Below are 23,543 nucleotides of genomic sequence, written 5' to 3' on the forward strand. Positions count from 1 at the left end.
AGCTTCACGTATCTCAATGTATTGTATCGTATTGTATTGTAAGGAAGATCACAATCATTCCGTCGTCTTATGGAATGCGGTGAAAAGGACCAGGGATCTGCGGTTGAACGTGCGTCAGCGTTTCCAACGTTGCACTCCCATCTTAAGCAGGGCGCATACGACACTTAAGAAGCCCTGGCAGACGGTTTCTCGCGAACATGTTGTATATAAATAATAGAGATGTAAATGAATAGTCAGTCCGTACGATACAGAATATATATGCAGGTATCCAGTGCAGGTATCCAGTCCAATGAGGCCGTCAGATCTCTATTATCTCTATGCGATGCGTTGCCTGGTAGATCACAGCCTTGGTGGGCGGACGCGATCTTCGGGTGCGTACTTGGCCTACACGCGCTGTGAGCAGAAGGTAACAAGATCCGAGGAACAAGAACACGTACCATCTCCTTCTCCTTCTTCACATACCCGCACTTCTCATAAAATGCTATACACACCAACGCAAGTCAGCGTGCGAGCCACCGGAAAGTGTCGATAGAGCACGCACGTATATTGCTGTCGCTGCAGTTCAAAATCGTCTTGTAGCACCCGCTGTTCTCGCTGATGCCGGTGAGGGCCTGGATGATACGCAGGCCGAGTTTGCGACCCTGCTGGGACTTGTCGACGGCGATGTCCTCGATGTGCCCGACGCTGCCGAGCCCGCGGAGAAACTTGTGCTCGATAAACACAGTACCGACGGCGACGATACGGTCTGTCGGCTTGTCGACAATGACGATGGTGTAGTAAGTGCGCGGACACGCGCGCAGCGCGTTGAACTGCGCGAGCCAGGCGTCCTCGCCTGGGTCGGTCACGACGGTCAGGACGGAGAGCACGGAGAGATGGCCGCGGTGGTAGTCAGTCGAGGCGAGTGGGCGGAGCTGCGTCAGCATGAGTGATTGGTGCGTAACCGGATGGCGCAACGGGACGTACGTGAAGGTCAGGGTGCAGCAGCGCCTTGATGTCGTCCGTAATGTGTTCGGCGGGGAACAACAGCTCAAGCTCAGAGTCGGATGTGAATGACATTATGGTGGTTTACGATATGAAAGAGTGGAATGAAAGCGCGAGTGAGACAAAAAGTTGTAAGGGCAGCAGGAGGAAGAGAAGAGCGGGCAGTGAGAGGACACGTGGAGAGGCGCGGAGGAGTTATATCCCTTTTGAGAGGGACCTTCCCGATAGGGAAGGTGTTCACGTTCATGGACGGCGGAGCTCTTTGTGCCTCCCCACTAAGGCATTGAAACCATGTCTGATCCTATCAAATACATCGCATCTGCTTCTTCTCAGGGATCGTCATTGCTTCGTAGGGAAAGCCAGGAAATATCGCCTTCGTCGAGTCTGGGGACTGTCGACACCGAGAGGAGCGACGCTCATCGTCTGCAAGCTGCTCCGGATTGCCTCACAAGTGAAGAGCACACCCAGTATGATCAGATGGTGAAGAAAGAGGTGATCCCCGCAGGAATACATCATGGCCCCGGTACCTACCTTTATTTCTTCGGGAGGTCAGCTCAGTTGCCCCCCGCAAGCATTAATCCATGAAGCATGGATGAGTTTGGATGCGTGTGAAATCTTAGCGAAGACGACGAACTCGCAGATTTTATAAGCTACATGCATTCCCTCTTCACCCCATGATCAAAGTCTCTCTCGGGCCGACTCATCTTCAAGTTGTTTGGGCCTATCGACAGTTGGCTTGCGGATGAGCAACGTAGCACACAGGACATGCCAAAACCGGACAAAATTATTGTTCTTTTACACGTTTTTCCCTATGTGTTTTTCCCACAGAATAACCTAGTTGATTTCCACGCATTTCTCCAAGTTTCCTCGGGAAAAAAGGGGCTACGCGTCCTGCGTAGACCACTCCACTGGAATGTAATCACCATATTGTACAACGCCCAAGCCATGTTGGTGAGACATACATGAAAGACACATGCATACAAGAATAAAGGAAAAAAGATAATACTAGGCATAAGTAGATAGTACCCGGAAATATCGATTCTTCCAGTGCTCTAATAATCCTCCTCTTCTTCCTTCACCACACTCCCTGAGAAGCCCGCCCATCTCCGCCCGCCGTCTGCCACAGACACTGTGAGTCCCGTCCAATTCTCGTCCACGCTCGGCCGCGGCTTGAAGCTCTCCCGCCGCGCACGCGACGCCTTCCTCGCCGCCGCATGGCTGTTTAGCGGTGGGGCGCCATACGCATGATGGGCCAGCGTTGTCGCGCTGGACACGGTCCGCGCTGCCGCCGAGTACGGGTGGTAGCTGTGCGGATGCGGCTGTACGGACGGGACACGGCCGTGTCCCAGAGCATGGTGCACCGTCCCAGGGCGCGGGACGGGCATCGCGACCGGAATGGGGCGTGGAAGCGAAGATCCTGCCATCGTCGGCGTCTTGCTCCGGATCTTCGTCGGCGACGGCGCGCGGTGCCCATCGGGCCCGCGGCTGCTGTTGAGGTGCGCCGCACCATTGTTATATGTCGATGTGGACTCGCCGAGGCGGGCTCGTTTGTTGGACGAGTTGCTCATGCTGGACCCGGGGCGGACGGCGGGCGTGACCGAACTGCTCTTACCGATATGGCTGGAGCCGGGCATTGGCATGTAGTGAGTGCTGGAGGGCGGGCGGGTGCCATTGGAAGGGGTTTTCGCGCGTGGAGGGGCCGAACCACCGCGTCCCTGAGACTTCCCCCGCTTGTCGCTGTTCTCCTTGTCCGCTGCACCCACAGTTTCCATAAGGATCTGCAAGATGCTCTGGCCGTGCACCAGAAAGATGCATCCCGTTTCCGCTTCCCATGCGGGGACCGACACCAAGAGATCTTGCTCAAGCTGAGAAGAGAACATGATATTAGCTTTTGCACGTAATGTTCAGTCGACGTCACTGCTTACCCTAGGCTTCTCCTTCGTAACGCGCTTGCGCATCTTCTCCTCTCTGAGCAAGCGTCCTGGATCACGCGAGCCTCTACCCAGCAACCGACTCTGGTCGGTGGCGGCAGCAGCGAGCTCCTTCTCGTCTTCGCATATCTCGAAGTACTTCCTAATGGCCGCAAGCAGCGGACCCTTAGCCCGCCGCTCCTCCTTGAGCCGCCTAATTTCTTCCTCGTGAATGGCCAACAGTTCTTCCGTATGTTCGTCTGTGGACCAGCTCAGAACGCAGACTCAAGATACGCGCTAAAGACTCACCATCAAAGAACGGCGCAAAGTCTGCCTTCTCCTCTTCTCCAACCATGAGCTCGTCCCAGAGCCTCGTGATCTCCACCCGTGCATTCTCCACAAATGTGCCCATACGCTCGCGCTTCAACTCGAGCATGCGCTCGAGCTCCTCCTCATACGCGCGCACGGTGATCTCGGTGCTCCCGCGCTGCATCTCGACGAACGCGTCCATGTCCGCCTCGGGCACGCCGAGACGGCGCCAGAGCGCCTCTAGTTGGTCGTACATCGTCTGTATGTGTGCCTCGCGCCGGCGCTTCACGTCCTCGAGTGCGGCACGCGTCGTCTCCGCCCACGCGAGCAGCCCAGGCGTTGGCTCGATGCCCTCGATTCGAACGCTGCTCGCGAGGTCCTCGTCCGACGCCTCTTCCATGCGCGCGACGAAACGAGAGAAGATCCGCTGGTAGGCGGTGTCGTCGGGCTCTGCAGGTGCGTCGGGCACGGTTAGCAGCAGGAGCGGTGGCAGGGGCTTAGAGCGCGTCGCAGGCGTGGGCGTGGAGCACGGGATGGAGACGGAGGAAAGGAAGGGATCCGAGGAGCCGGAGCTAGAGGTGGTGTGGGATGCGCGAGAGCTGCAAGACGACGTCGATCGCGGCATCGCGGGGACACCGAGCATCGAAGAGGACGAGGAGGGGAGATCGTCGAGCATCGGTGGTGCCATGCCGAGCTCGGTGTACAGCCAGTCGATCTGCACCATCGTCGCGGAGAGCTGTGTGAGGCGCTTCGTCTGTCGCGAGCATTGTCAGTTGCGCACATTGCGCAGGCGGACGGGTCGAACGTACTACTTCGCCCTTGCCTCGGACGAGCTCCTTCTCCAGCTTGGAGAATCGTTCGGGTGTGACATCTCGATGCGCAGAGGGATCTTCTTCGTTCTCGCCTGATGCAGGCGGTGGCTCAATTATATCTTCAGCATAGAAGTTGGGACCAAGTGTATGCGACAGAGCCTCGAGCCTGCCTGTGATTGTTAATAGTTGTTCAAGTTTGGTGTGATATAGCTGTAAAGCTATCGTCAGCCCACTAACGCTATGGCAAAGGCATGTTTGAGTAAAATATCGGAAACGGCTGATGTACTGAGAACGGTCTCGAGAGCTGCCTGCGTGGCGATCTGTCTATGCACCAGCAAGCTCCGTCACTGCAAACCAGCACGTTCACACCCAACTCGCAATCAACATTTAGCACGGAACATCGGAAAAATGCAGCCACCTCGATCTTGCTTTCACCCACTGCCAAATCTCAAACTCGAACTAACCCAGCACCAGCACCAATCCCCAGCTGCCACTCACCTGCCGTAGCCTCTCATGAAACTCCGAGCCGACCTCAAACCGCCTCGGTAAGACCTGCTCCTTCGCAATCTCCGAGACACTTCCGCCAGTGGCCTTCCCATGGCCACCGAGAGCGCGTCCATAGCGTCGACATCCCTCCTCGACGGCCTCACAACGCTCTGTCCACTCGTCCACCTGCCGGCGACGGATGTCGATCTGGCGTTCAACGCACTGCGCGAGTTGCTGCTGTAGCACAGCGAGCTCGTCCGTGAGCGCGGTGGGTGGGAGCCCGAGCTGCGCGTGCAACGTCGGGAGGAGCTGGGTCTGCGACTGGAGGTGGGTATGAAGGGAGTTGAGTAAGGATGTGATAGTCGTTGTTGTGGCCATGATCGTCGTCGTAGCTGATTTCGTCGTCGTTGTCGGGAGGGCCCCCGACGCTGTGATGGTCGTTTTCGGAAAGGGAACAATCGCGTGGTTCTCGGTTCGCGTCGAGATCATGTGACCATGTTGAACGCACAAAATGTAAGTTGAAATGGAATGAGACAGAGTACTTGTAGCTACTGTAGGTCAGTAAAGGCATAAAACTAAGTAATGAAAGGACATTCACCTCAGTCCCGATGTGATAGCAAATGAGTGACTGAGGTGCATCATACAAACGTCCGCCAGCCTGGCTGTCTCATTCTCCTCATCCTACGTGCATATTGTGTGTTCTGTGCTTTTCCGTGTGCCAATCTTCATGGAGAAGAGCTGATCTTGAGGGTATGAGGTGCTACTGGGATGTACAGCTTGGAGATGGCCAGAGAAGCTTGTATGTATGTCTTAGATCTTCCGGCAAGATATTACTCCAAGGCACAGAACTGCTTCTTTTGTGAAATCAGAATACTTCCTCTCAGTGACTACTCCTTATATTCTCGTCATAGAAGCTTACATGGCAGTAGAATATAGTAATATAAAGTCTGAGGCTGAATGTGAGCATGCAAGCAAGAAAAATCAAGTGTCTCACTGAGTGGTACTGTCTCAGTGGCCGGTATAAGACCGTATACACATGGCGTGCCCACAATACCGAAGGAGGGCGATGAGAAATCAATTCCAGATCCACTAGTAGTTACGGTGAAGACGAATGAGAGTTGGTTCCTTAGTGAGTCGCTGCAGCGGCGGGAGTCGAAATCTAATACGGCAGAATATTCCAAAGAGGCAAAGGAGACAAACAACGCGTACACAGAGGACGCGCAAGTGACGTCACGGTTTCCTCAAGCACCGTAGTTTTAAGTTAGGAACCGGAACAGTACACATGGCGGAGGATGAAATTAATCAATAAATCAGACATACCTCTGCAACGTACATATCCTCCAATTGGCGGTAGTATGTCCATCGAAAACATAGGTCGTACAACACCGGCAATCATCTCTTCCGTGACACTTTCGCCGTGGCACTCCGCGCGGCGGTTCCAACACCATTATCGAGCTTCCGTTTCTTGGCAGATGACTGAGCTGGTGCAGTGTTACGCTGGTTTCCTCTTGCTTTAGTCGTCGAACTCGCAACAGGCTGGGCTACGTAACATCCAGTAGCATCATCCTGCAAATCGGATCAGCGCTGAGCATCCGAGTTAAAAATGGTACGAGACGGACTTCAGCACTCATCGCGAGCTCGTCTATATCGTCATCCTCGGGCATACGCCTACGTGGACGGTGGTTTAGACGCCCTCGTACCTGATTGCTGCCATAGTCGCTTTCTTCACCCTCGTCCTCTCCCCACGATCGTGGAACCCCCTTCCTCACGGACATCCTCTGTGGCCTCGTCGTCCTACTGGTAATTGGCGTCGTAGATTCCTCGGGCTCATACGCTGATCCTGAAGCGTATGACCCGTCGGATGCAAACCCCTGTTCCTCTGAGTCCTCTTCCTCTTTCACAGGAACTTCTATGACGGCACGAACGTGTCGTCGTAAAATTTGCTGCCTCGGGACGAACGCTACTCCCGAGTCTCTTGTGATTGCCCGAGGAGTTGCCTTCGAAGCAGTGGAGGCGCTATCAGCAGGAAGTTTACGCTTGGACGGCTGTGTGGACATAGGATCGTGATTAGGTGGCTTGGATGGTGTAACGGCTGTCCTTGACTTGCGCGGAGCAGTGTCTGGAGGTATTCGAGGGGTAGTGCCCTTACGTGTCAAGTACGGACCGGTGGCAGTATTCGACGATGTCGACGATCGTTTCGTCGTGGTCGATACTGCAGATGGCTCTGCGAGATCTACAGGGTGTGTCTTGGGAGTAAGCGTAGCGTTGGCCTGGGTGTTCCACTGAAGGTGAATCAATCCGAGACGCTATAAGAATTGAAAAACCACAACATACCGCAAGTTGTTCCGCAACGAGTTCATCGATTCTTGAAGACAACCTGCATCGCTCTTCTTCTACAAGGAGATATTGTTCCTTCCAGTCGAGAAGCTCCTGGCGTGATGCCTCCTCGAGGCGCGTAAGCTGCGTCTTCCATTGTTGCACTTCTGCACGTAGATGTGTAATCGTTTCGGCTTGGTGTTTGATCTGTGCGCCGGCGTATATGTACTATGCTACCAGAACCATGTGTGACCCAGATGCTCACCGTAAGTTCTGACTTGTCTACCTGAGCAGCGCATTGAATATTATAATTGTGAGAAAGAGGAGTTTCCTCACCGCAGCTTTCCATCCCTCAGCGCGTCGCTGCCAATCCTTCTCCCCAAGCTCGAGTGTGCGCAGCGTCTTCAGTGCGTTGTCCCGTTCCTCACAGGCTTCAGCCACTTCGGCATCAGCGCGTTCCAGTTCCCCACGCGCCTGTTCTTCAGCAGTAGCCAACTAAAGCGTAGTTCCAGCTGTGTTTAGCAAATAAACGTAGTACAGACATACCGCGAGACTGGTTGCCTTCGATAGGGAGCTCAATGCATCGGTGAGGATGGTAGACGGCGACGGCGGCATGCTGGTTGCAGACCGCGTTCGCCAAGCGATGGACCGCGTGTAAAATACGCGTTGAAGAGACGTAAGCAAAAAACCTTAGAAGACTACAAATATCGTAGCGGCGCGAGCGCCATTCCCCGACTCCATTGGAGGCTGACGTGCAGTCACACTTTCACATGAGGGGTTGTGATTAATACGCAGTAAGTAGAAGTACATAAAGTAGTAGCTACGGAAATGTGTGTGTTTCAAGGGAATGCCATTCATAGCTACACCAATAAAGCATCATCATCACTAGGTAATGAAGTTAGTGGAATAGGTATAGTGTCGTAGTGGCAAGCATCTATTTGAACAAGTGAACATCCATAGATGCACCTATTTTCCAGCTACACTGGTCAGAAACAGTCGCAAAAAACGAGAAAACTAAGTCTTCAAGAGAGCAGGTCCACATAGATTCCACATGGTTTAGTGGTGGATCATTAGATTAGCAATAATACGAGAAGAGGAATACACGCACATGCAAAACAGAATGATGTGCAAGGGCATAATGTTCGCAAGCGTAAATAGACCTGCGCTCGAACAGTGTCGACAGGTCCAGTGCAACAGCGACGTTCGCGACCGGAACCCTAGACGGAGTCAAGACTCAAAATTGTAAGTGTTATTACTCAACTTATTTACTCATGTTGTTTTCGGGCAACTTCACTCGCAGAGGCGTCTGCCGTTTCCCCTTGCCAAAGCCCTCCTCCAGTTCCTGGAGTCGGGGATGAAACTCCGCACCTAACGAGAAATAGTTCTGCGAGCCTTTCCGTCTTTCCGAAGGGTCGTGGCACCTACCTTCTCTCTGTTTCTCGTCTTGCATCGCAACGCCTTCTTTCTACGAGCATCTCAGCTCAGTCTGGTAAAATGTCTATACCCCGCGACGTACGCGAATTCCTGGAGGGCTACCCAGAGAACGACGACGACGCCTCCATGTCCGCGAATTTGCGCTTCTACTCCAACAAGCTGCGCTGCCGCCCTGATAACCTCTTCATTGACGAGATACATGACCGGTAAGGCATTCTCGCGAAACTGTACTGTGGATTTGTGGTCCAACGATTGCTACCGCTAGATGGCACGGCGATTACTCGAAACTAGAACACAAACATGGTTTCATCCAATGGCTGTAAGTCCTACTGTCACTTCCACCAATCTCTGTAGGCCCTCCAAACGATGAAGTTTCTCGTTGTGACGCGTCCGGATGCGCACGCTAAGCGTCGGCAGCACCATTTCGGAATTGTAGTGCTTGCAGCTAGCAGACGCATTTGCATGGTGACAGCGGTATGGCTACAATGGTGGAGAGATGAAGATTGTAGTTCAATTCACTTGATGGTCTCATTCACTCATCGAGTGCTATCCATTTCACATCAGCTTTCCTATCCAAGAGTACGGAATGAACTACGAGTCACAGCCCCTCCAAGCCCACGAAATCGCATCCATGAAGGCAGATCCTGAAATAGTTGACCGTGTGTTCCGGTCGTACGAGCTGATGCTCGATTTCTACGGCATGCGCCTCCAGACCCGCGAAACAGGTCTGACGGCACGCTCTTCGCGCAACCACGCCGAGCGTTACAGAAACCTTGTCAGTGAGTGAGAATAAATTTCGGCGTGTCAGAGATACAGCATCGCCTCTGTGCTTCACTGCAGAAGTCGACTTGTTGTGGGAATTGATTAGACAACTTCCCAGTGGTATCTGTTTCGAGAACCCCACCTCAGCCTGTAAGGAGTATCCTTTCTCCGTGCGAGCAGACTTCTTGTACGCGGAGGTCAGAGGTCGTGCTGTCAATCTTCTGAGGCTCGGCTCCGTCGAACAATGGTGACGAGCATTGGACCAGGATCATCGCACAACTACCTGCGCATCTCTCGCGTCTTGAAATGCCTCTCCGAGCTGGGCCTCGAACATCTCAACGGAGGATTCCTCCTGCACGTTTTGAACGAGCAGAGCGAGCACAATCAGCTCAACACTGCCGGAATCCGCAGCAGCATGGACAGATGGTGGGCGAACTGCATTCGGAATGAGGAGGAGCGGAAGTGGGTCCGGGACACCATTCAGAAGGTGAGGTCGAAGGATGGGTACGTGTTCACGCGGGAAATGTACGAACAGGCATTGGAGAGGAGGAGGGATACCGGATATCTGGGAGCTAAATGCCAAGCCGCAGAGGCGACTTCAACGACGACCGATGGAGCTTGATGCCGTGATAGATAAGTATCCGCGGTTGTAGACGTAGAGGTAGAACGACCTTCAGATGTATGATGCCATGCTCGGTTCAGGACATCAAATTAGGGAATAAGCGTCAAGAAGTTCATTCCACTCAAGAAAGAGGGCTGCGGAGAGAGTATCTGCTTAAACCTTGAACCGCATGACTCCGACCCACGGTCCACTACAGAGGTGTGGACATACCAATGTCCATGAAGGGACGCTGGCACCGACACAACTCAGTAGGCTCTAAGACCATAGAAACACGCACTTTGTAGCACCGTAGTCGAAATCATGCCATCTCCCTAAGACAGCAGATCCAATTTGCTCGAGAGCGCAGCCTGCCTTGCGGCAAGGTACATGGGACTAACGCATTGCAACAATGCTTCTATGGTCTCAAACGTCGTATTTGGCTCAACGCCAAGCTACGCGCAAAAAATCAGCATCAACAGACGTGAACGCGCATCATCACGAGACTCACGGTGTATCCTCCTGAAGTAAGCGAGACGACCACCGTCCTCCCTTCGAGTAAGACAACGTGAGCTACAGCCTCGAAAGACGAAAAGTGGGTGATCGCCGCGTTCTTGATTCCAAACGCCTCCTGCTCCCGCAGGGCGTTCGTGAGCTCCGAATAAACGAACGGTAAAGACTCTCCATCAGGCGGGTCCGATGCCATGAAAGTGGAGCCCCCCGCCGCCAGAGACGAGAGCAGGGCAGCTGCAGCTGCAGGGATGATGGCGGGTGGCGGCCGAGCTTGGAGAGCGCGCTCGTCTACAGCCGCCGGCAGCCCATCGACAAGTCTCTCAGATCCTTACCGCAGACCACGTCTATTAATTGTTCTAGGTCATTGCAGTCTCGGCAAGAGCGGGCTATTACAACAGCGAATCTCTGGGAGCGATACATACCTTGAGAGGGCATAGGCTTGTTTCCAGCCTATAGTACTACGGGACAGTTGTTCCTTCGTATAGAGAGGGCACGGTATCTCGGTCGCTGAGGTATGTCATAATTCCATCTAGTCTTCACTGACCGGTCCTTGATGTTTCAAGTGCAGGAAACGTCGTTTTGTCGTCGGGGGCGCCGGGCTACACATCACAATCCAGCCTTCAGGTCATCTACTGTTTCTGTGCCTTTGGTGACCGCTATACCTAGCCCTCATGGATGTCGTCAAAGCGGTCGAAACCTATATCACGAAGCTCGTCTCCGAGCCTTCGTCCATGAAGGTATTACTCCTGGATGCACATACAGTAAGCCATGTAGCCATGCTTAGGTGCACCTTGCAACCTCACAACTGTCTTCCAGACACCCATTGTCTCCCTCGCCTCCACACAGTCTATACTGCTTGCGCACCAGGTCTACCTCACTGACAAGATCGACAACACGAAGCGGGACCGCATGCCGCACATGAAATGCGTCTGTTTCCTCCAGGCAAGCGAGGAAAGTCTTGAGGCCCTCGAAGCTGAACTTCGCGAGCCCAAGTACGGCGACTACTACCTCTGTCAGTACTCCTCTCCGGCATTTACACAGCCCGCTGACGCGCAGGCAGATTTCAGCAACATCTTGACCAAGACTGCGATAGAGCGGCTTGCGGACGTGGACGAGCACGAGGTCGTGCGGGAGGCGCAGGTGATTGTGGCCCTCCTCGCTGTTCTGCGTATCGCCTGATATATACTCAAGGAATACTTTGCAGACTACGCGCCGATACTACCGTGCCTCTTCTCGCTCAACCACACGCCCACAGCCGCGCACCCGCTGTATGGGTCCTCGCCGAACGCGTGGGACCCGCGAGCGCTCGAGCGCGCCGTGCAGGGTGTGACGGCCGTACTGCTGAGCTTGCAAAAGAAGCCGGTGATCAGATACGAGAAGTCGAGCTCGATGGCGAAGAAGCTCGGTGTGGAGATCCAAGTGGGTGAGGTTTACCTATTAATGGAATCTTTACTGAGCTTCTATGGATATGCTAGCATCGTATTTAATTGGAAGCCTCCCTGTTTGATTTCAGGCTAACGCAAGTACCGCCATTGCTACTCATCCTGGACCGGCGCAACGACCCTGTCACCCCGCTACTCTCGCAATGGACATACCAGGCGCTCGTACACGAGCTCCTCGGTATCCAAAACGGCCGCGTCGATCTCAGCCTTGTGCCCGACATCCGACCAGAGCTGAAGGCACGTCATTCACCTTCTAGCCACTCTCTGCAGCTGACCTGGTCTGCAGGAAGTCACACTAACAACGTCGACAGATCCATTCTTCCAGGCGCATCACCTCGCGACGTTCGGCGACCTGGGCACCGCCCTGAAGGCGTACGTGCAATCGTACCAGTCGCACTCGCTCACGCACAACCCCGAGTCGATCAACTCGATTAGCGACATGAAGCGCTTCATCGAGGAATACCCCGAGTTCCGCAAGCTCGGCGGTAATGTCAGCAAGCACGTTGCGATCGTCGGCGAGCTGAGCAGGCTCGTTGAGCGCGATAAGTTGTTGGATATCGGTGAGGTCGAGCAGGGTCTCGCCACGGGGTCTGGGGCGGATTTCAGGGTACGCAGGGCGCACACTGATGCTGTGGTTACGTTCGTTGACACTTAAGACACCGCAGAGTGTGCAAGCACTGATCACGAACCCGGCTGTTCAGCCGTGGAACAAGCTGCGTCTCGTAATCTTGTATGCGCTACGGTACCAGAAAACGCATGCCAATAACGTTGCGTCGTTGATCAACCTCATGTTGGAAAACGGTGTCCAGCGGGAAGATGCAAGAGTTCGTCTCCCTTTCTTGCCGCATATTCTGTGGCAATGTGTTGATTCACTCCGCAGCTAGTCTATGTCTTTCTGAATATTGCAGGCTCCGACCAACGTCAAGACGATCTGTTCTCTGCGGAATCGTTGATAGCGAAGGGTCGTTCGGCACTCAAGGGCCTGAAGGGCGTCGAAAACGTGTACATGCAGCACACGCCACAGCTTGCGCAAACAATTGAAAATCTCACGAAGGGTCGCCTCAGAGATACAACACATCCATTCCTGGATGGAGCCGGCCCGAATGCTAGCTTGCAACGGCAAGTATTTGCTGGGTAGTTTGATGCTTTATGGGGCTGATGCACTTCTTGACAGACCACAGGATGTGATAATATTCATGGTAGGCGAGACAACCTACGAAGAGGCTCGCACCGTTGCGCTGCTCAATCAGGAGTCGGCTTCAGTGGGTGGACAGAGCAGCGCCTATGGTATGCACCTGCTCCTCGGAGGCACATGCGTGCACAATTCGTCCAGGTGAGATGTGCCTTCTTGTTGTGCTCTATGGGTGCTCACAGTCCGACTCTTTCCAGTTTTGTGGAGATGGTGCGCTCTGCAGCTGCCTCATTCCTTGCCTCTGTGTACGAACCGCCACCGGGGTCATCGAGCACAATGCCGTCTCTCAACCTCAACCTCGGTGGTGTGAACGTCAGCTTGGGCGGACCGAGTGGTTCTGGCGTCTATAGGACAAGCTCTGAGGGCGTCAGCGTGCAGACAGAGGGCATCAGAGATGGGGTGAAGAATCTGTTTGGGAAGGTACGGCAAGGGGTAGATCGGATAGCGTCGACAACATAGCACTTGCCCGTCTCTTTTCCATTTATTCTAATATTTGCACTTCATACCATTTAATTGGATGCGGACGACTCTTTCTAATAAATACAGTTTAATACGCATACGATATGTTCCGCCAACAAACCGTCAAGCCTTGGTGAATTTCAAATGTGGTGCACATGCCGCCTCATAAGGAAGGTTTTGTTGGCTGCCGATATCATAAGTGATGTAAACGCCACCGTCTCCCCGATGTATAATGCGTACGGTTCTCCTCAAGATAGCCACCACCATAGCTCGACGAAGTTACACATAGATATCACCGATGCGGTTAACATCATGTCGTGGGCGGCGGATGGAATCTCCGGTCGCCCCGGTCACGCTGTTTGGCACCCAAGGGGCTCCCAGCCGAGCAACCGGCGAAGCAGCTATAAGGTTGTTCACCCCAAACTGGTAGCCGGGGTCCTTGATCAGCACTCTTAGACGCAGTTTGGCTCAACTCTCTGGTTACGAGTGTATCTCTACATGTTTTGCCAATCGGTGCAGGATCTGAGCTGAATAACATATACTGCATCTTCCTCTATAGTTATTTTCTGAGTTAGTGTAGTGGAAGCAGTCACTGAGGAAGAGATGCTCTCCCTGGCTCTGTGATCTTATCAGTGAGGCATGTGGACACCGCGTCCTACATACAACGTGTCTCAAACGCATTTATGTTTGTCCCTCTGTGGTCACGTCTCGGTGTTTTACTAACAGGATAACATCTTGTCGCAGTTTCTCTGCGAGGTACTACATCTCACTGTGTTCGAAATGCTGTCTCTCAGGGATCTTGGATGTCCTAGGATTCGTTACCCGCTATGATCTCCGTGAGTTTTTTTACTATCTGAGGAGAACACTAATTGCCTCGTGTTTTCCTTAGTGCATTGAATCAGCAGTGATATATTATGCAAGGAGCACTGGCAGGTCACAACCTGCTACCCCTCGTCGATCTTTGTATGCTCCATCATGTCATCCTCGTCCTCCGCTTCATCTACCCAGTCGACCAATGCCCCACTGACCGCGACAACACTGGAGGTGCAACTCCATGATGGAACTTTACTCAATTTACCGGCATTCATCGATCCTCAGACAGAGACACGTGCAGTTGCATGCGACTTGTGCGGCAAGACTGTCACTCTCACTGTACACAGTCATCCTAGATCGCTCCTGGCCCACCGAGGATCAGCACAGTGTCGCAAAGAGCAACAGCGGAATGAACTTCGCAATGCTAGGGATGCATTAGCATCCATAGTACCAGCTGCGCACACCCCTTTACATCCTGTGTCACACACTGTTACCGGTGGGCACACTGATGCGAGGATTGCGGGAGGGTCCCTCAGTAATTCTGCACCTGTAGTGTTTCATTCACATCTTTCTCCTATACATTCACATTCACCTACTCCCGCAACAACCCCCCCTGGCTCTTGCTCTCCCGTATCTGAGCTACCTTCACAGCTACCGTCAACAAGTGTATACCCTTCCCCACATAATGTTCCTCCTATGTCGCATTCTCCTTGTCCAGCTGGTCGCAGTGCAGACTCATTGTTATTGCCATCTCTGAGCTTGCTTCCCGAAAACAGCCTGTCAGAGTAGGAAGTATCAACTGATGCAGGTTGTGCTGGCGTGCTTGTCAAGTGGAGGCCAGGTTCCGTGTGGGACAGCTATCCATTTCAGCATCACAAGAGTGAAAAGCTTCTGTGGGAGCCTGTTGGGTTCGAGAACGGTTCATGGCTGCGTCTTCGCTCGAAGGACTGTTTGGGCGAGATTCCCAAGGCAGGACAGACATGTGAAACATGTCAGGATATACTGACATCATCACAGTTCAAGAAATTTGTTGACAATGCATTGGAGAGCCACGAGAATACACCTTGGGCATTTCTCTCAGCAAAGCAGGTCTTGGCTATTGCGAGACAAAGTAGTGCGAAGTATCGACATGCCATGCTAAAGGTACATCTATCGCTAGATGCCATGGATAGCTGTAGTGTACTCACAATTATAACAGAACCACAATATGAAATGCAAACTCGGCACAGTTCATAGAAGATTGAATGATCTACAACACATGACCATGCTTCTGACAAAAGATGATCTGCCTCGTCTTTGGCAACTTCTCTCAGTGGCCTTGCGGCGTGGTGCGAGCACTCAGACTGTCATTTCACAGTTGGAACGTGCCATCTCGCGCCAGTATTCACCTTGTAGTGGATTTTCACAGCGTGATCTTGATATCGCATTTCTTGTGAAATCTCTTGGCGGACCTCATCTCCTTTTTGCGCTCCACAAATCACATGGCCTTGCATCACTTTCTGTTGTGCATTGTGCACACAAGATTCCACGTCTGGTTCCTTCCGTTGCAGTCCCTGCACCTCATGAAGTCGAAGCAAATATCACTGCATTTCTCCATCCTGATCGAAAATCTGCACCAGCTCAATATGCTAATGGCAAGCTTCCGGGGCACATACTTATGATTGACGGGGTGGCGCTTGAAGAGAAATGCCGATACTTTGCAGAGACAAACTGTATTGTTGGATTGTGCCGTGAACATGCCCACAATGTCCAAACTCAAGTCACAGATGTTGCAGCAGTTCAAGCAGTTGAAGGGGCACTGCACAAGGAGAAGACTTGCTGTTATGGCAAAGACGGGACCGTCGTGGCAATTGCACCATACGCACGGCATGACTTTTACAGTCCAATCCCGATACTAGTGTCACCGTCTTGCAAGACAGAGACCGGTAAAGGTCTCTCATCTTGGCTCAAGATGACTCTGGATGTCTATCGGAATCATCCTTACGGTGAACAGCTTCATGGCCCTATTTGGTCATTGGGTAGTGATGGCGAGGCATCATTTCTGCTTGCCCAGTTTCTGCTCTGTATGTCAGAGGAGGTCAGCCAGGATTCGGCTCTTGGACGCACACTACGCCAGATAGATGGAATGAACAGAATGACAGGCCCTTACGGAGTTGTCGGGACATGTGATCCTAAGCATGTCATTAAGCGTGAGTAGAGATGCTCAATAGGCAGCTTAAGTGGTTTGCTAATAAAGTATTGTAGGCTTTGCTACACTTATCCGTAGTCCTGCGGGAATCATGCTCGGTGACACAGTCATAACGAGACAAGATATTTCCAGACACCTCCAAGAACTTCCCGGGTTGACGGTGGAGAAAGTTCAAGGGTTACTCGATCCTGCCGACAAGCAGAACGTCCCAAAAGCTGTCAGTCTCTTACAGCACATGGATCATCTTCACAAGGCACCTCTGCATCCACTACCATCTGAAGCTCACCGCCGTCAGATGATATTATTCCTGACCACTGTGTTCACTCACTTTCTATTTCTGTTCATTAATATCGAAATGACCTTGTCAGAGCAAGTGCAGTCACTTCTGACATATGCATACCTCGCAGCGGCACTCTATGATAGGCACGGCATGGGTTTCATGACAGGAGCACTATATGCAGATACCCAGGCCATCGTCAAAAGTATCATCTTCTGTCTCCTTCGACTCTAAGAGATATGTGGCGACATACCTTTTTACATCATACTGGAGGGGACGGATTGCCTTGAAGGGCTCTTTGCAGATTGCTGTACACAGGATAGCAGCCGCAATTTTGACATCCTGCAACTTACGGAGAAGTTAGCAATCAGTGCGCTTATAAACCTTGCATTTGAACGCCAAATCGATCTTGACCGGGGAAACCGGCAGTTGAATCTGAAAGATGCAATGGGTGTCGATCATGTTAATCCAAGATCCTGGAAGAGTGATGTCTGGGTCGGACAAGTGAACATTGTGCAGGAGTCAATACGCGCACGAGAAGAAGCAAACAGCATACTGGAGCAATTTCTTTCACCTGCCGCAAGAATGGATTTTGTGCGGCACTTTCAGCAAGTAGACCACGATCTTCTCCGACCTTCAGGGTCCTATGTTGGTGTCAAGAGCATGCCCGATGATGCACGCATGGAGAAGGATTCCGACGATGGTGATGCGCCTGCAAGTTCAAGTGAAATGATACGAGACTGTCCGGAAGATTTTGGAGATGAGGCTGAGGACTTACCAGAAGGGCTTGACATTGATGACTTCTTTCCCGACACTGTAGATGACATCGAGAAGGGAGAAAGGTCAGCCGATACAAGGGAGTCAAATTACCTGCTCATGGATGAGAAGAAGTACCTGAAGTCATCAATCATAAGCTCCCTACTCACCTCTAACTGGTCATGAAAGGTGACTCTCCGTACTCTGCGGGCACGAGGAGTCACAATTGAGGACCTTCGTAAAAGTGAAGATTGGAACACAACCAATCTCGTGGGGGGTGACCTGTTCAAGAGCGGAGATCTCGCGGCATCACTGGTGAAAGTCGACAAGATAGCTTGCCTCGCAGTGCTGGAGGTTATCGGCTTCGAAGATTCTGCAGACAAGAGCTGTCACTTCACTTCAGTCGATATGAAAGACCTCGAGAAGGATGGCACCACGCTTGTGGTAGTTGCACAGATTCTTGATTTGCAGGAGCAGCGTTCTGAAGACTCAGAGCAACGAGGGTGGGTATGGCAGCGCAAATACGTCTGCCACAATAGCAGACAAGCACAGCCAGAGTGCAAGCAGGCCACGCAGCACCAGTTTATGATATCGATTCCAGCCCTTCTTGTTCATCCCCTAGCACCTTCTGTTATTCGCTCCGCGGTGAGAACTTCGACGGTGCCTGGTGGGATGGCGGGAGTTATACGAAGTGACGAACCTCAATTGCTGCCTACCTCTCAGCCGACATGGTTATTAGAGCACTCTCAGCTTGAAGAAGTCCTTGACTATTCGTGGGATTCCCTGAAGCCAGAAACTGAAGAAATCATCAGGAATTTTGCACTTGTGCCATCGCTATTCACCCCCAGCTTGCGATACAAAAATTCGCAAGGTATAGTGTTCCTGCCAGTTATCGAGATATCAGGATACTAAATAATGTGATGCAGAACAGCTGCAGCTGGTCGTACTTGATGTTCCAGAGTATTTGAGCATGGAATTGAAGACGGGCGACACCATCGTGAAGTGTCACTTTTGCCCCGTATCACTGCCACTGAAGGGGATGCGGAACCATGTCAGGATCCATATTTTATACTCTCAGAGGGATATTGATGAGGAGGACATCCTCAAGGAGGTGTGTCGCAATGCCATCAATAGGTTGATCTCACTCTCAGTGGGGAACTTGCCCTTCCTCACACACAGATAGGTCCCAACCCATGTGGCTTTTGTGGACAAGATAGCTGTGTTATTCAGCTCACGTTCAACAAGAAGAAATCTGCGACCATCTCTTCAAGTTGTCGATACCACTACAAAGAGATGTTATACCACGCTGCGTGCAACCTGACCAAGACCTCGCCATGCACGAATGTCCCCATCCACTGCCCGTTATGTCCAACCACAGCTTTAGGGCAGCCACGCACTATATGGAAATATAATGTGCTATATCACCTCATCTCTGAGCACACATCCGATGATGGTGATATGCCCAGTATACCTGCGCAGCTCATCGTCGATGCTTTCATTACCACGCGTGAGGAGAATTGGATGGGAATTGATGAAGATTTGACTCGGGATTGGCGGGAAGATAACGCGATTCCAAACAGCGACGAAATTGAGGAGTTACAGGAAGGTCTTAAGTGTGGAAGGGCGGCATCGACAGTCAGCACGGGTCCTAAGAAAAGTGCTCGATACTATACGGTGTCGTAGTAGGCTTGCCGCACATATAATCTTATCAACGGATCTTATCTTCAAGGTGGTCCTCATACTGGTATTCGGGGTCCGGCGTCTAACTTTTGAAACCTGCTATCAAAAACTGTCGGCGTGAAAGCCCCTTGTTGGCACCTATTCAAAGCAGAATGGACACCATTAATTCGCAAGTTTCTACTCGACTCAGGGATTTCAGGAGTCGGGGACCCGATACATTCACAGAATGTGTATTTGACTCCGGAGATGCTCGATTCTCTTGCAGCCAAATATGATGTTCTACCATATGTCATACTTAGTGTATGGCATGGGTATCACTAACCCACATGGGTTGTAAATATGGGTATCCATGGGTATGGGTGTGGGTCAGCAGTGAGTAACCCATGGAAACCCATGGGCCATCTTATGGGTTTGTTGTAAACATAGGGTTCCAGCAGTATGGTGGTGGCATAACTGTATAGTACCTCTATGAGGTAATTCAACCTGGTATCACACATAGCTCAGAAGACCCATCTCATCACTCTGAAAGCATGGCAGGTGATGACACAAAGACATGCATACTACTATTGTACTATGACTCCCACACTGCAATCCATGGGATACCCATGATGGGTCCTGACCCATACAGACCCATAGCTGACCCACACCCATAGAATACCCATGCTAGACACTAGTCATACTGTAGGTTTTCGACTGGCAATCCGGACGGTCACAGGTCACAAGGACCTTGGCCTGTCTGAAATCAGGACCACTGCAAATGCACTTTGAGCCCCGATCTCGGAATTCCCGAAAATTGACCTCGGAGGCCGAAATGTTCAATCCAAATTCCCGAATTGGGACCCTCTTGGACACAACTCTTAGATCTCACAACCCCCCAAATACGGACCGAAAAATTTAACGCTGGAGGACAAAACCCCCGAAAGTAGTACATTTTGGTGATGAGTCATACCGACAGTTACCGAACTGCACGAGGTTTTTGAACACCATTTGTTGTACCGACTTCTAAGATAATTCTGGGCTTCAACAGTAGTAGTCACAACTTACAAGTGAAATTATGCTTAGTTAATAAGTACAAAGAAATCTTCAGAGTAGCCAGGGAGGAGAGGTTGAATCAACTCAAAACACTTGAGCTGCAGCTCAAGACCTGTGTGAAAGCACTTCTGAAGGCTGCTGAAGCACATCCTAAATGTAAACAAGAGGAAGGCACAGTGTCGGTGAAGAAGGGTGTTAAAAAGGTAAAACTGTCTTTATACATTAACTAGAGCTGCAGCATTGAAGTGTACAGACATTATGGGTACACTAGGACTGTGTTTAAATGTTCGATCCTGAATTTCCCCCTGAATTGGCCTCTAGGTGAGGTCTGATCTAAAATTTTTCCCAAAATGACCCTTTTGGAAAAATGTTATATGAAAATCCCCAAAAATGCCCATTTCCAGGACCCTCAAAAGTGCCAGCTCAAGGATTGAACCTCTTATAGCATTTGTGGTGGTCCTTCAGAATCCAACACTCTGTCTGGTGTCACATAGGTGGTGTCCAGATGTGACCATTAGCCATTTTGGGCAAATTTCCTGAAGCTTGCAGTGCGAGGACATTCAAAACATGTAGAGAATGTCCAGCCTGTCTGCCTGTCTGGATTATGGCAAAGCTGTCTGTGATCACACCCTCATCTGGATTGGTCAAAAACCTATAGTGTATCAACATCTGAGAGAAGTGGTATTCATCCCAGCTGGCTGCCCACATCAGGTCTGATTTTTCAGGCTCCCTTCTAAGATTGTAAAAGTAATTTCATGAGTTCAGGTCAGCAATGAGATGAATGTGATTAAGATAGCATGCAACTTTCTCTCTGCTGCAAATACAGGATCTCATTGCCCAGTTTTATTATCAGCATATATGGAGTACAAGTGGCGATGACGTACTACAATTTTACACCACCCTTTGGTATGTGTGGTCCTCGCTGTCCTCTAATCATTCTGGATGCCCAATTATCATGGAAGAGGATGACAGCTCCCATCCTCCACTCACATTTGATGAACATGAGGTGGCTGATGCAATAGATGAAAAATCATCTCAACCACTCATCCTTGACACTGCTTCTACTAGCACCTCAACAACAGGCCAAGATGTTGCTGCCCCAGCTTCAGTTTCCACTCAAGTCTTGCATCACATGGCCAAAAATAAGAAGAAACATAGAGCACAAAAACGAAGAAGGCCTACAGGGAGCGTTCACTTAAGCCAGGCTATATGTACTTCTCATGTCTGTTCACATCACACTGCAAGGGCAAATTCATCAGGTCTGGCCTCCTTGATCATCTGTGAGTCAGCATTCTTGGCAAGTTGAGTTACTTTCTCACTCTCCAAATGTTTTTAGGAGGTGACAGCATGCTAAATACTAGAATATCAAGTCAGAGGAGGAGCAAGAGCTCTGTAAACTGAGTCAAGTTTCACTTCAGGATACCCAAAGTCTCTAGCAATAAGCGACAACAGTTTCATGGTTTTCTTATAGCTAGAAGCTGGTCAGGGGTAGGTTAGTCCATGGTCTAATAATAAGGATCATGTCCCTATGTGGAAAGTCTATAATATCTGAACAGTCCTGTACAGGGAATTAGTAAGCTGAGAGTACAGGAAGGTCTTCTTCTGCCCTAAAGCCCTTACTTATTCTTATCATTGTCCTGATATCCCTATAGACCATCACCTGTCACGTGGTGCATGGGGTCATTCTTGAGCTATCCCTGTGTGGACTATCCCAAAGCTAGGCCATTTAATTCTAGCTTGCATTCAGGTGCACTGTTCAAGTAAGCTAATTATGAAAATATAGACTATAATAGCTGTTTTTATTTAGATAAAATCAAAGAAGAAGTTTCTAAAGAAGAAGGAATATTTACAGAATGTGGGATATACCAAATGAAGTTTTTAAATTTACTTATGAGCTTAGAAACACTATAGCACTATACACAGTGACTTGAATAGATAATATAAGCAGTGAAACAGGCCAAATAATAGTGCTTAGTCTCGTGTTTTAAAAGATATTTGATACTTTCTTTATAATGTTTAATATAGCATGGTATAATATCTATTGTACAGCATCTGACATGGACATTTTATAACTTTTATTATAGATATTAAGCAATAGACAGACTGAGTGTACTTATATACCAGTAGAAGAGATAGTATTCTATCTACAAAAATATACTTTAACATAAGAGCAAGGTACTTAGTTCAGCATTCTACAGAAGTTTTACATACAGGTGTGTTCAATGAACATACACTTATACTAAAGAACTGTCCTATATATGATGGGACAATGAGATATCCCTTTATATTGGGCTAATGGGACATCAGTCTATACATCCCATTAGATAGAGAACTGTACATTCAGGTTAGACATATGTTCAGTGAACAGTGTATGTGAACTTCTCTAAAATGCTGAATTAAGTACCTTGCTTTTCTGTTAAAGTGTGTTTTTATATGCAGAATACTATCTTTTCTACTGGTATATAAGTACACTCAGTCTGTCTATTACTTAATATCTATAATAAAAGTTATAAAATGTCCATGTCAGATGCTGTACAATAGATATTATACCATGCTATATTAAATATTATAAAGAAAGTATCAAATATCTTTTAAAACACGAGACTAAGCACTATTATTTGGCCTGTTTCACTGCTTATATTATCTATTCAAGTCACTGTGTATAGTGCTATAGTGTTTCTAAGCTCATAAGTAAATTTAAAAACTTCATTTGGTATATCCCACATTCTGTAAATATTCCTTCTTCTTTAGAAACTTCTTCTTTGATTTTATCTAAATAAAAACAGCTATTATAGTCTATATTTTCATAATTAGCTTACTTGAAAAGTGCACCTGAATGCAAGCTAGAATTAAATGGCCTAGCTTTGGGATAGTCCACACAAGGATAGCTCAAGAATGACCCCATGCACCACGTGACAGGTGACGGTCTATAGGGATATCAGGACAATGATAAGAATAAGTAAGGGCTTTAGGGCAGAAGAAGACCTTCCTGTACTCTCAGCTTACTAATTTCCTGTACAGGACTGTTCAGATATTACAGACTTTCCACATAGGGACATGATCCTTATTATTAGACCATGGACTAACCTACCCCTGACCAGCTTCTAGCTATAAGAAAACTATGAAACTGTTGTCGCTTATTGCTAGAGACTTTGGGTATCCTGAAGTGTCAGGTCTCCAACACAGATTTTCTCAGTCACATTCATTTATATATTGACAAAGATGCTTTTCATCAGCCCTAATTTAGATTTGGCAAGATGCAGCAGTGTATCAGGAAATTCTCTGGGAGGTAGCCTTAACTGTCTAAGTCATCTGAGAAATCATTCTAAATTTCTAATGTATTAAACTTCGGATACAATGAGTTGAGCTCCTGAGCTAGGACCTCATGATCATCTGCACGTCAACTGCAGCTAGACTACAGCCTAAGACTTTCTGAACAGTATATGTAGGATACTGACTATACAGACTTAATTCATTCTCTTTTGGGCATCATCTCACCCCAAGACACCCTACAACTCTCAAGAATATATTTGCATCAACTACCTCACATACCTTCAGCTGTCTACAATATTGTGCTTACAAT

The 23,543-nt window shown here is 49.9% G+C and overlaps 9 protein-coding genes across 9 annotated transcripts; 5 read left to right on the forward strand and 4 right to left on the reverse strand.

Annotated features, from left to right (window-relative positions):
• Window positions 1-339: 339 nt before the first annotated feature.
• SCP_0603930 (Glucosamine 6-phosphate N-acetyltransferase) lies at window positions 340-1,056 on the reverse strand (the record flags this gene model as incomplete). The annotated part of the gene is made up of 4 exons (XM_027759526.1): window positions 340-384; window positions 438-481; window positions 542-911; window positions 964-1,056. The coding sequence occupies 4 exons, from the start codon at window positions 1,054-1,056 to the stop codon at window positions 340-342; spliced, it is 552 nt and encodes a 183-aa protein (XP_027615327.1).
• Window positions 1,057-2,033: 977 nt separating this feature from the next.
• Window positions 2,034-4,876, reverse strand: SCP_0603940 (hypothetical protein; the record flags this gene model as incomplete). Its single annotated transcript, XM_027759527.1, has 5 exons — window positions 2,034-2,846; window positions 2,907-3,151; window positions 3,201-3,954; window positions 4,010-4,222; window positions 4,511-4,876. The coding sequence occupies 5 exons, from the start codon at window positions 4,874-4,876 to the stop codon at window positions 2,034-2,036; spliced, it is 2,391 nt and encodes a 796-aa protein (XP_027615328.1).
• A 1,014-nt stretch (window positions 4,877-5,890) lies between these two features.
• On the reverse strand, window positions 5,891-7,429 carry SCP_0603950 (hypothetical protein; the record flags this gene model as incomplete). The annotated part of the gene is made up of 6 exons (XM_027759528.1): window positions 5,891-6,064; window positions 6,118-6,780; window positions 6,833-7,021; window positions 7,080-7,100; window positions 7,151-7,309; window positions 7,361-7,429. The coding sequence occupies 6 exons, from the start codon at window positions 7,427-7,429 to the stop codon at window positions 5,891-5,893; spliced, it is 1,275 nt and encodes a 424-aa protein (XP_027615329.1).
• An 879-nt stretch (window positions 7,430-8,308) lies between these two features.
• Window positions 8,309-8,571, forward strand: SCP_0603960 (hypothetical protein; the record flags this gene model as incomplete). The annotated part of the gene is made up of 2 exons (XM_027759529.1): window positions 8,309-8,454; window positions 8,514-8,571. 2 exons carry the CDS (start codon window positions 8,309-8,311, stop codon window positions 8,569-8,571), a joined length of 204 nt encoding a protein of 67 aa, XP_027615330.1.
• Window positions 8,572-8,834: 263 nt separating this feature from the next.
• Window positions 8,835-9,632, forward strand: SCP_0603970 (Opioid growth factor receptor-like protein; the record flags this gene model as incomplete). The annotated part of the gene is made up of 2 exons (XM_027759530.1): window positions 8,835-9,027; window positions 9,277-9,632. The coding sequence occupies 2 exons, from the start codon at window positions 8,835-8,837 to the stop codon at window positions 9,630-9,632; spliced, it is 549 nt and encodes a 182-aa protein (XP_027615331.1).
• Window positions 9,633-9,943: 311 nt separating this feature from the next.
• On the reverse strand, window positions 9,944-10,314 carry SCP_0603980 (hypothetical protein; the record flags this gene model as incomplete). The annotated part of the gene is made up of 2 exons (XM_027759531.1): window positions 9,944-10,063; window positions 10,120-10,314. The coding sequence occupies 2 exons, from the start codon at window positions 10,312-10,314 to the stop codon at window positions 9,944-9,946; spliced, it is 315 nt and encodes a 104-aa protein (XP_027615332.1).
• Window positions 10,315-10,792: 478 nt separating this feature from the next.
• Window positions 10,793-13,214, forward strand: SCP_0603990 (Vacuolar protein sorting-associated protein; the record flags this gene model as incomplete). The annotated part of the gene is made up of 11 exons (XM_027759532.1): window positions 10,793-10,882; window positions 10,938-11,133; window positions 11,182-11,261; window positions 11,313-11,540; window positions 11,597-11,600; window positions 11,646-11,804; window positions 11,854-12,170; window positions 12,229-12,387; window positions 12,444-12,682; window positions 12,738-12,896; window positions 12,953-13,214. 11 exons carry the CDS (start codon window positions 10,793-10,795, stop codon window positions 13,212-13,214), a joined length of 1,893 nt encoding a protein of 630 aa, XP_027615333.1.
• Window positions 13,215-17,077: 3,863 nt separating this feature from the next.
• Window positions 17,078-17,434, forward strand: SCP_0604000 (hypothetical protein; the record flags this gene model as incomplete). The annotated part of the gene is made up of 1 exon (XM_027759533.1): window positions 17,078-17,434. One exon carries the CDS (start codon window positions 17,078-17,080, stop codon window positions 17,432-17,434), a length of 357 nt encoding a protein of 118 aa, XP_027615334.1.
• A 222-nt stretch (window positions 17,435-17,656) lies between these two features.
• Window positions 17,657-18,431, forward strand: SCP_0604010 (hypothetical protein; the record flags this gene model as incomplete). Its single annotated transcript, XM_027759534.1, has 2 exons — window positions 17,657-18,119; window positions 18,175-18,431. The coding sequence occupies 2 exons, from the start codon at window positions 17,657-17,659 to the stop codon at window positions 18,429-18,431; spliced, it is 720 nt and encodes a 239-aa protein (XP_027615335.1).
• Between the last annotated feature and the right edge of the window lie 5,112 nt (window positions 18,432-23,543).

This window comes from Sparassis crispa (genome assembly GCF_003851025.1).
Source record: "Sparassis crispa DNA, contig_000005F, whole genome shotgun sequence".
Lineage (NCBI taxonomy): Eukaryota > Fungi > Basidiomycota > Agaricomycetes > Polyporales > Sparassidaceae > Sparassis > Sparassis crispa.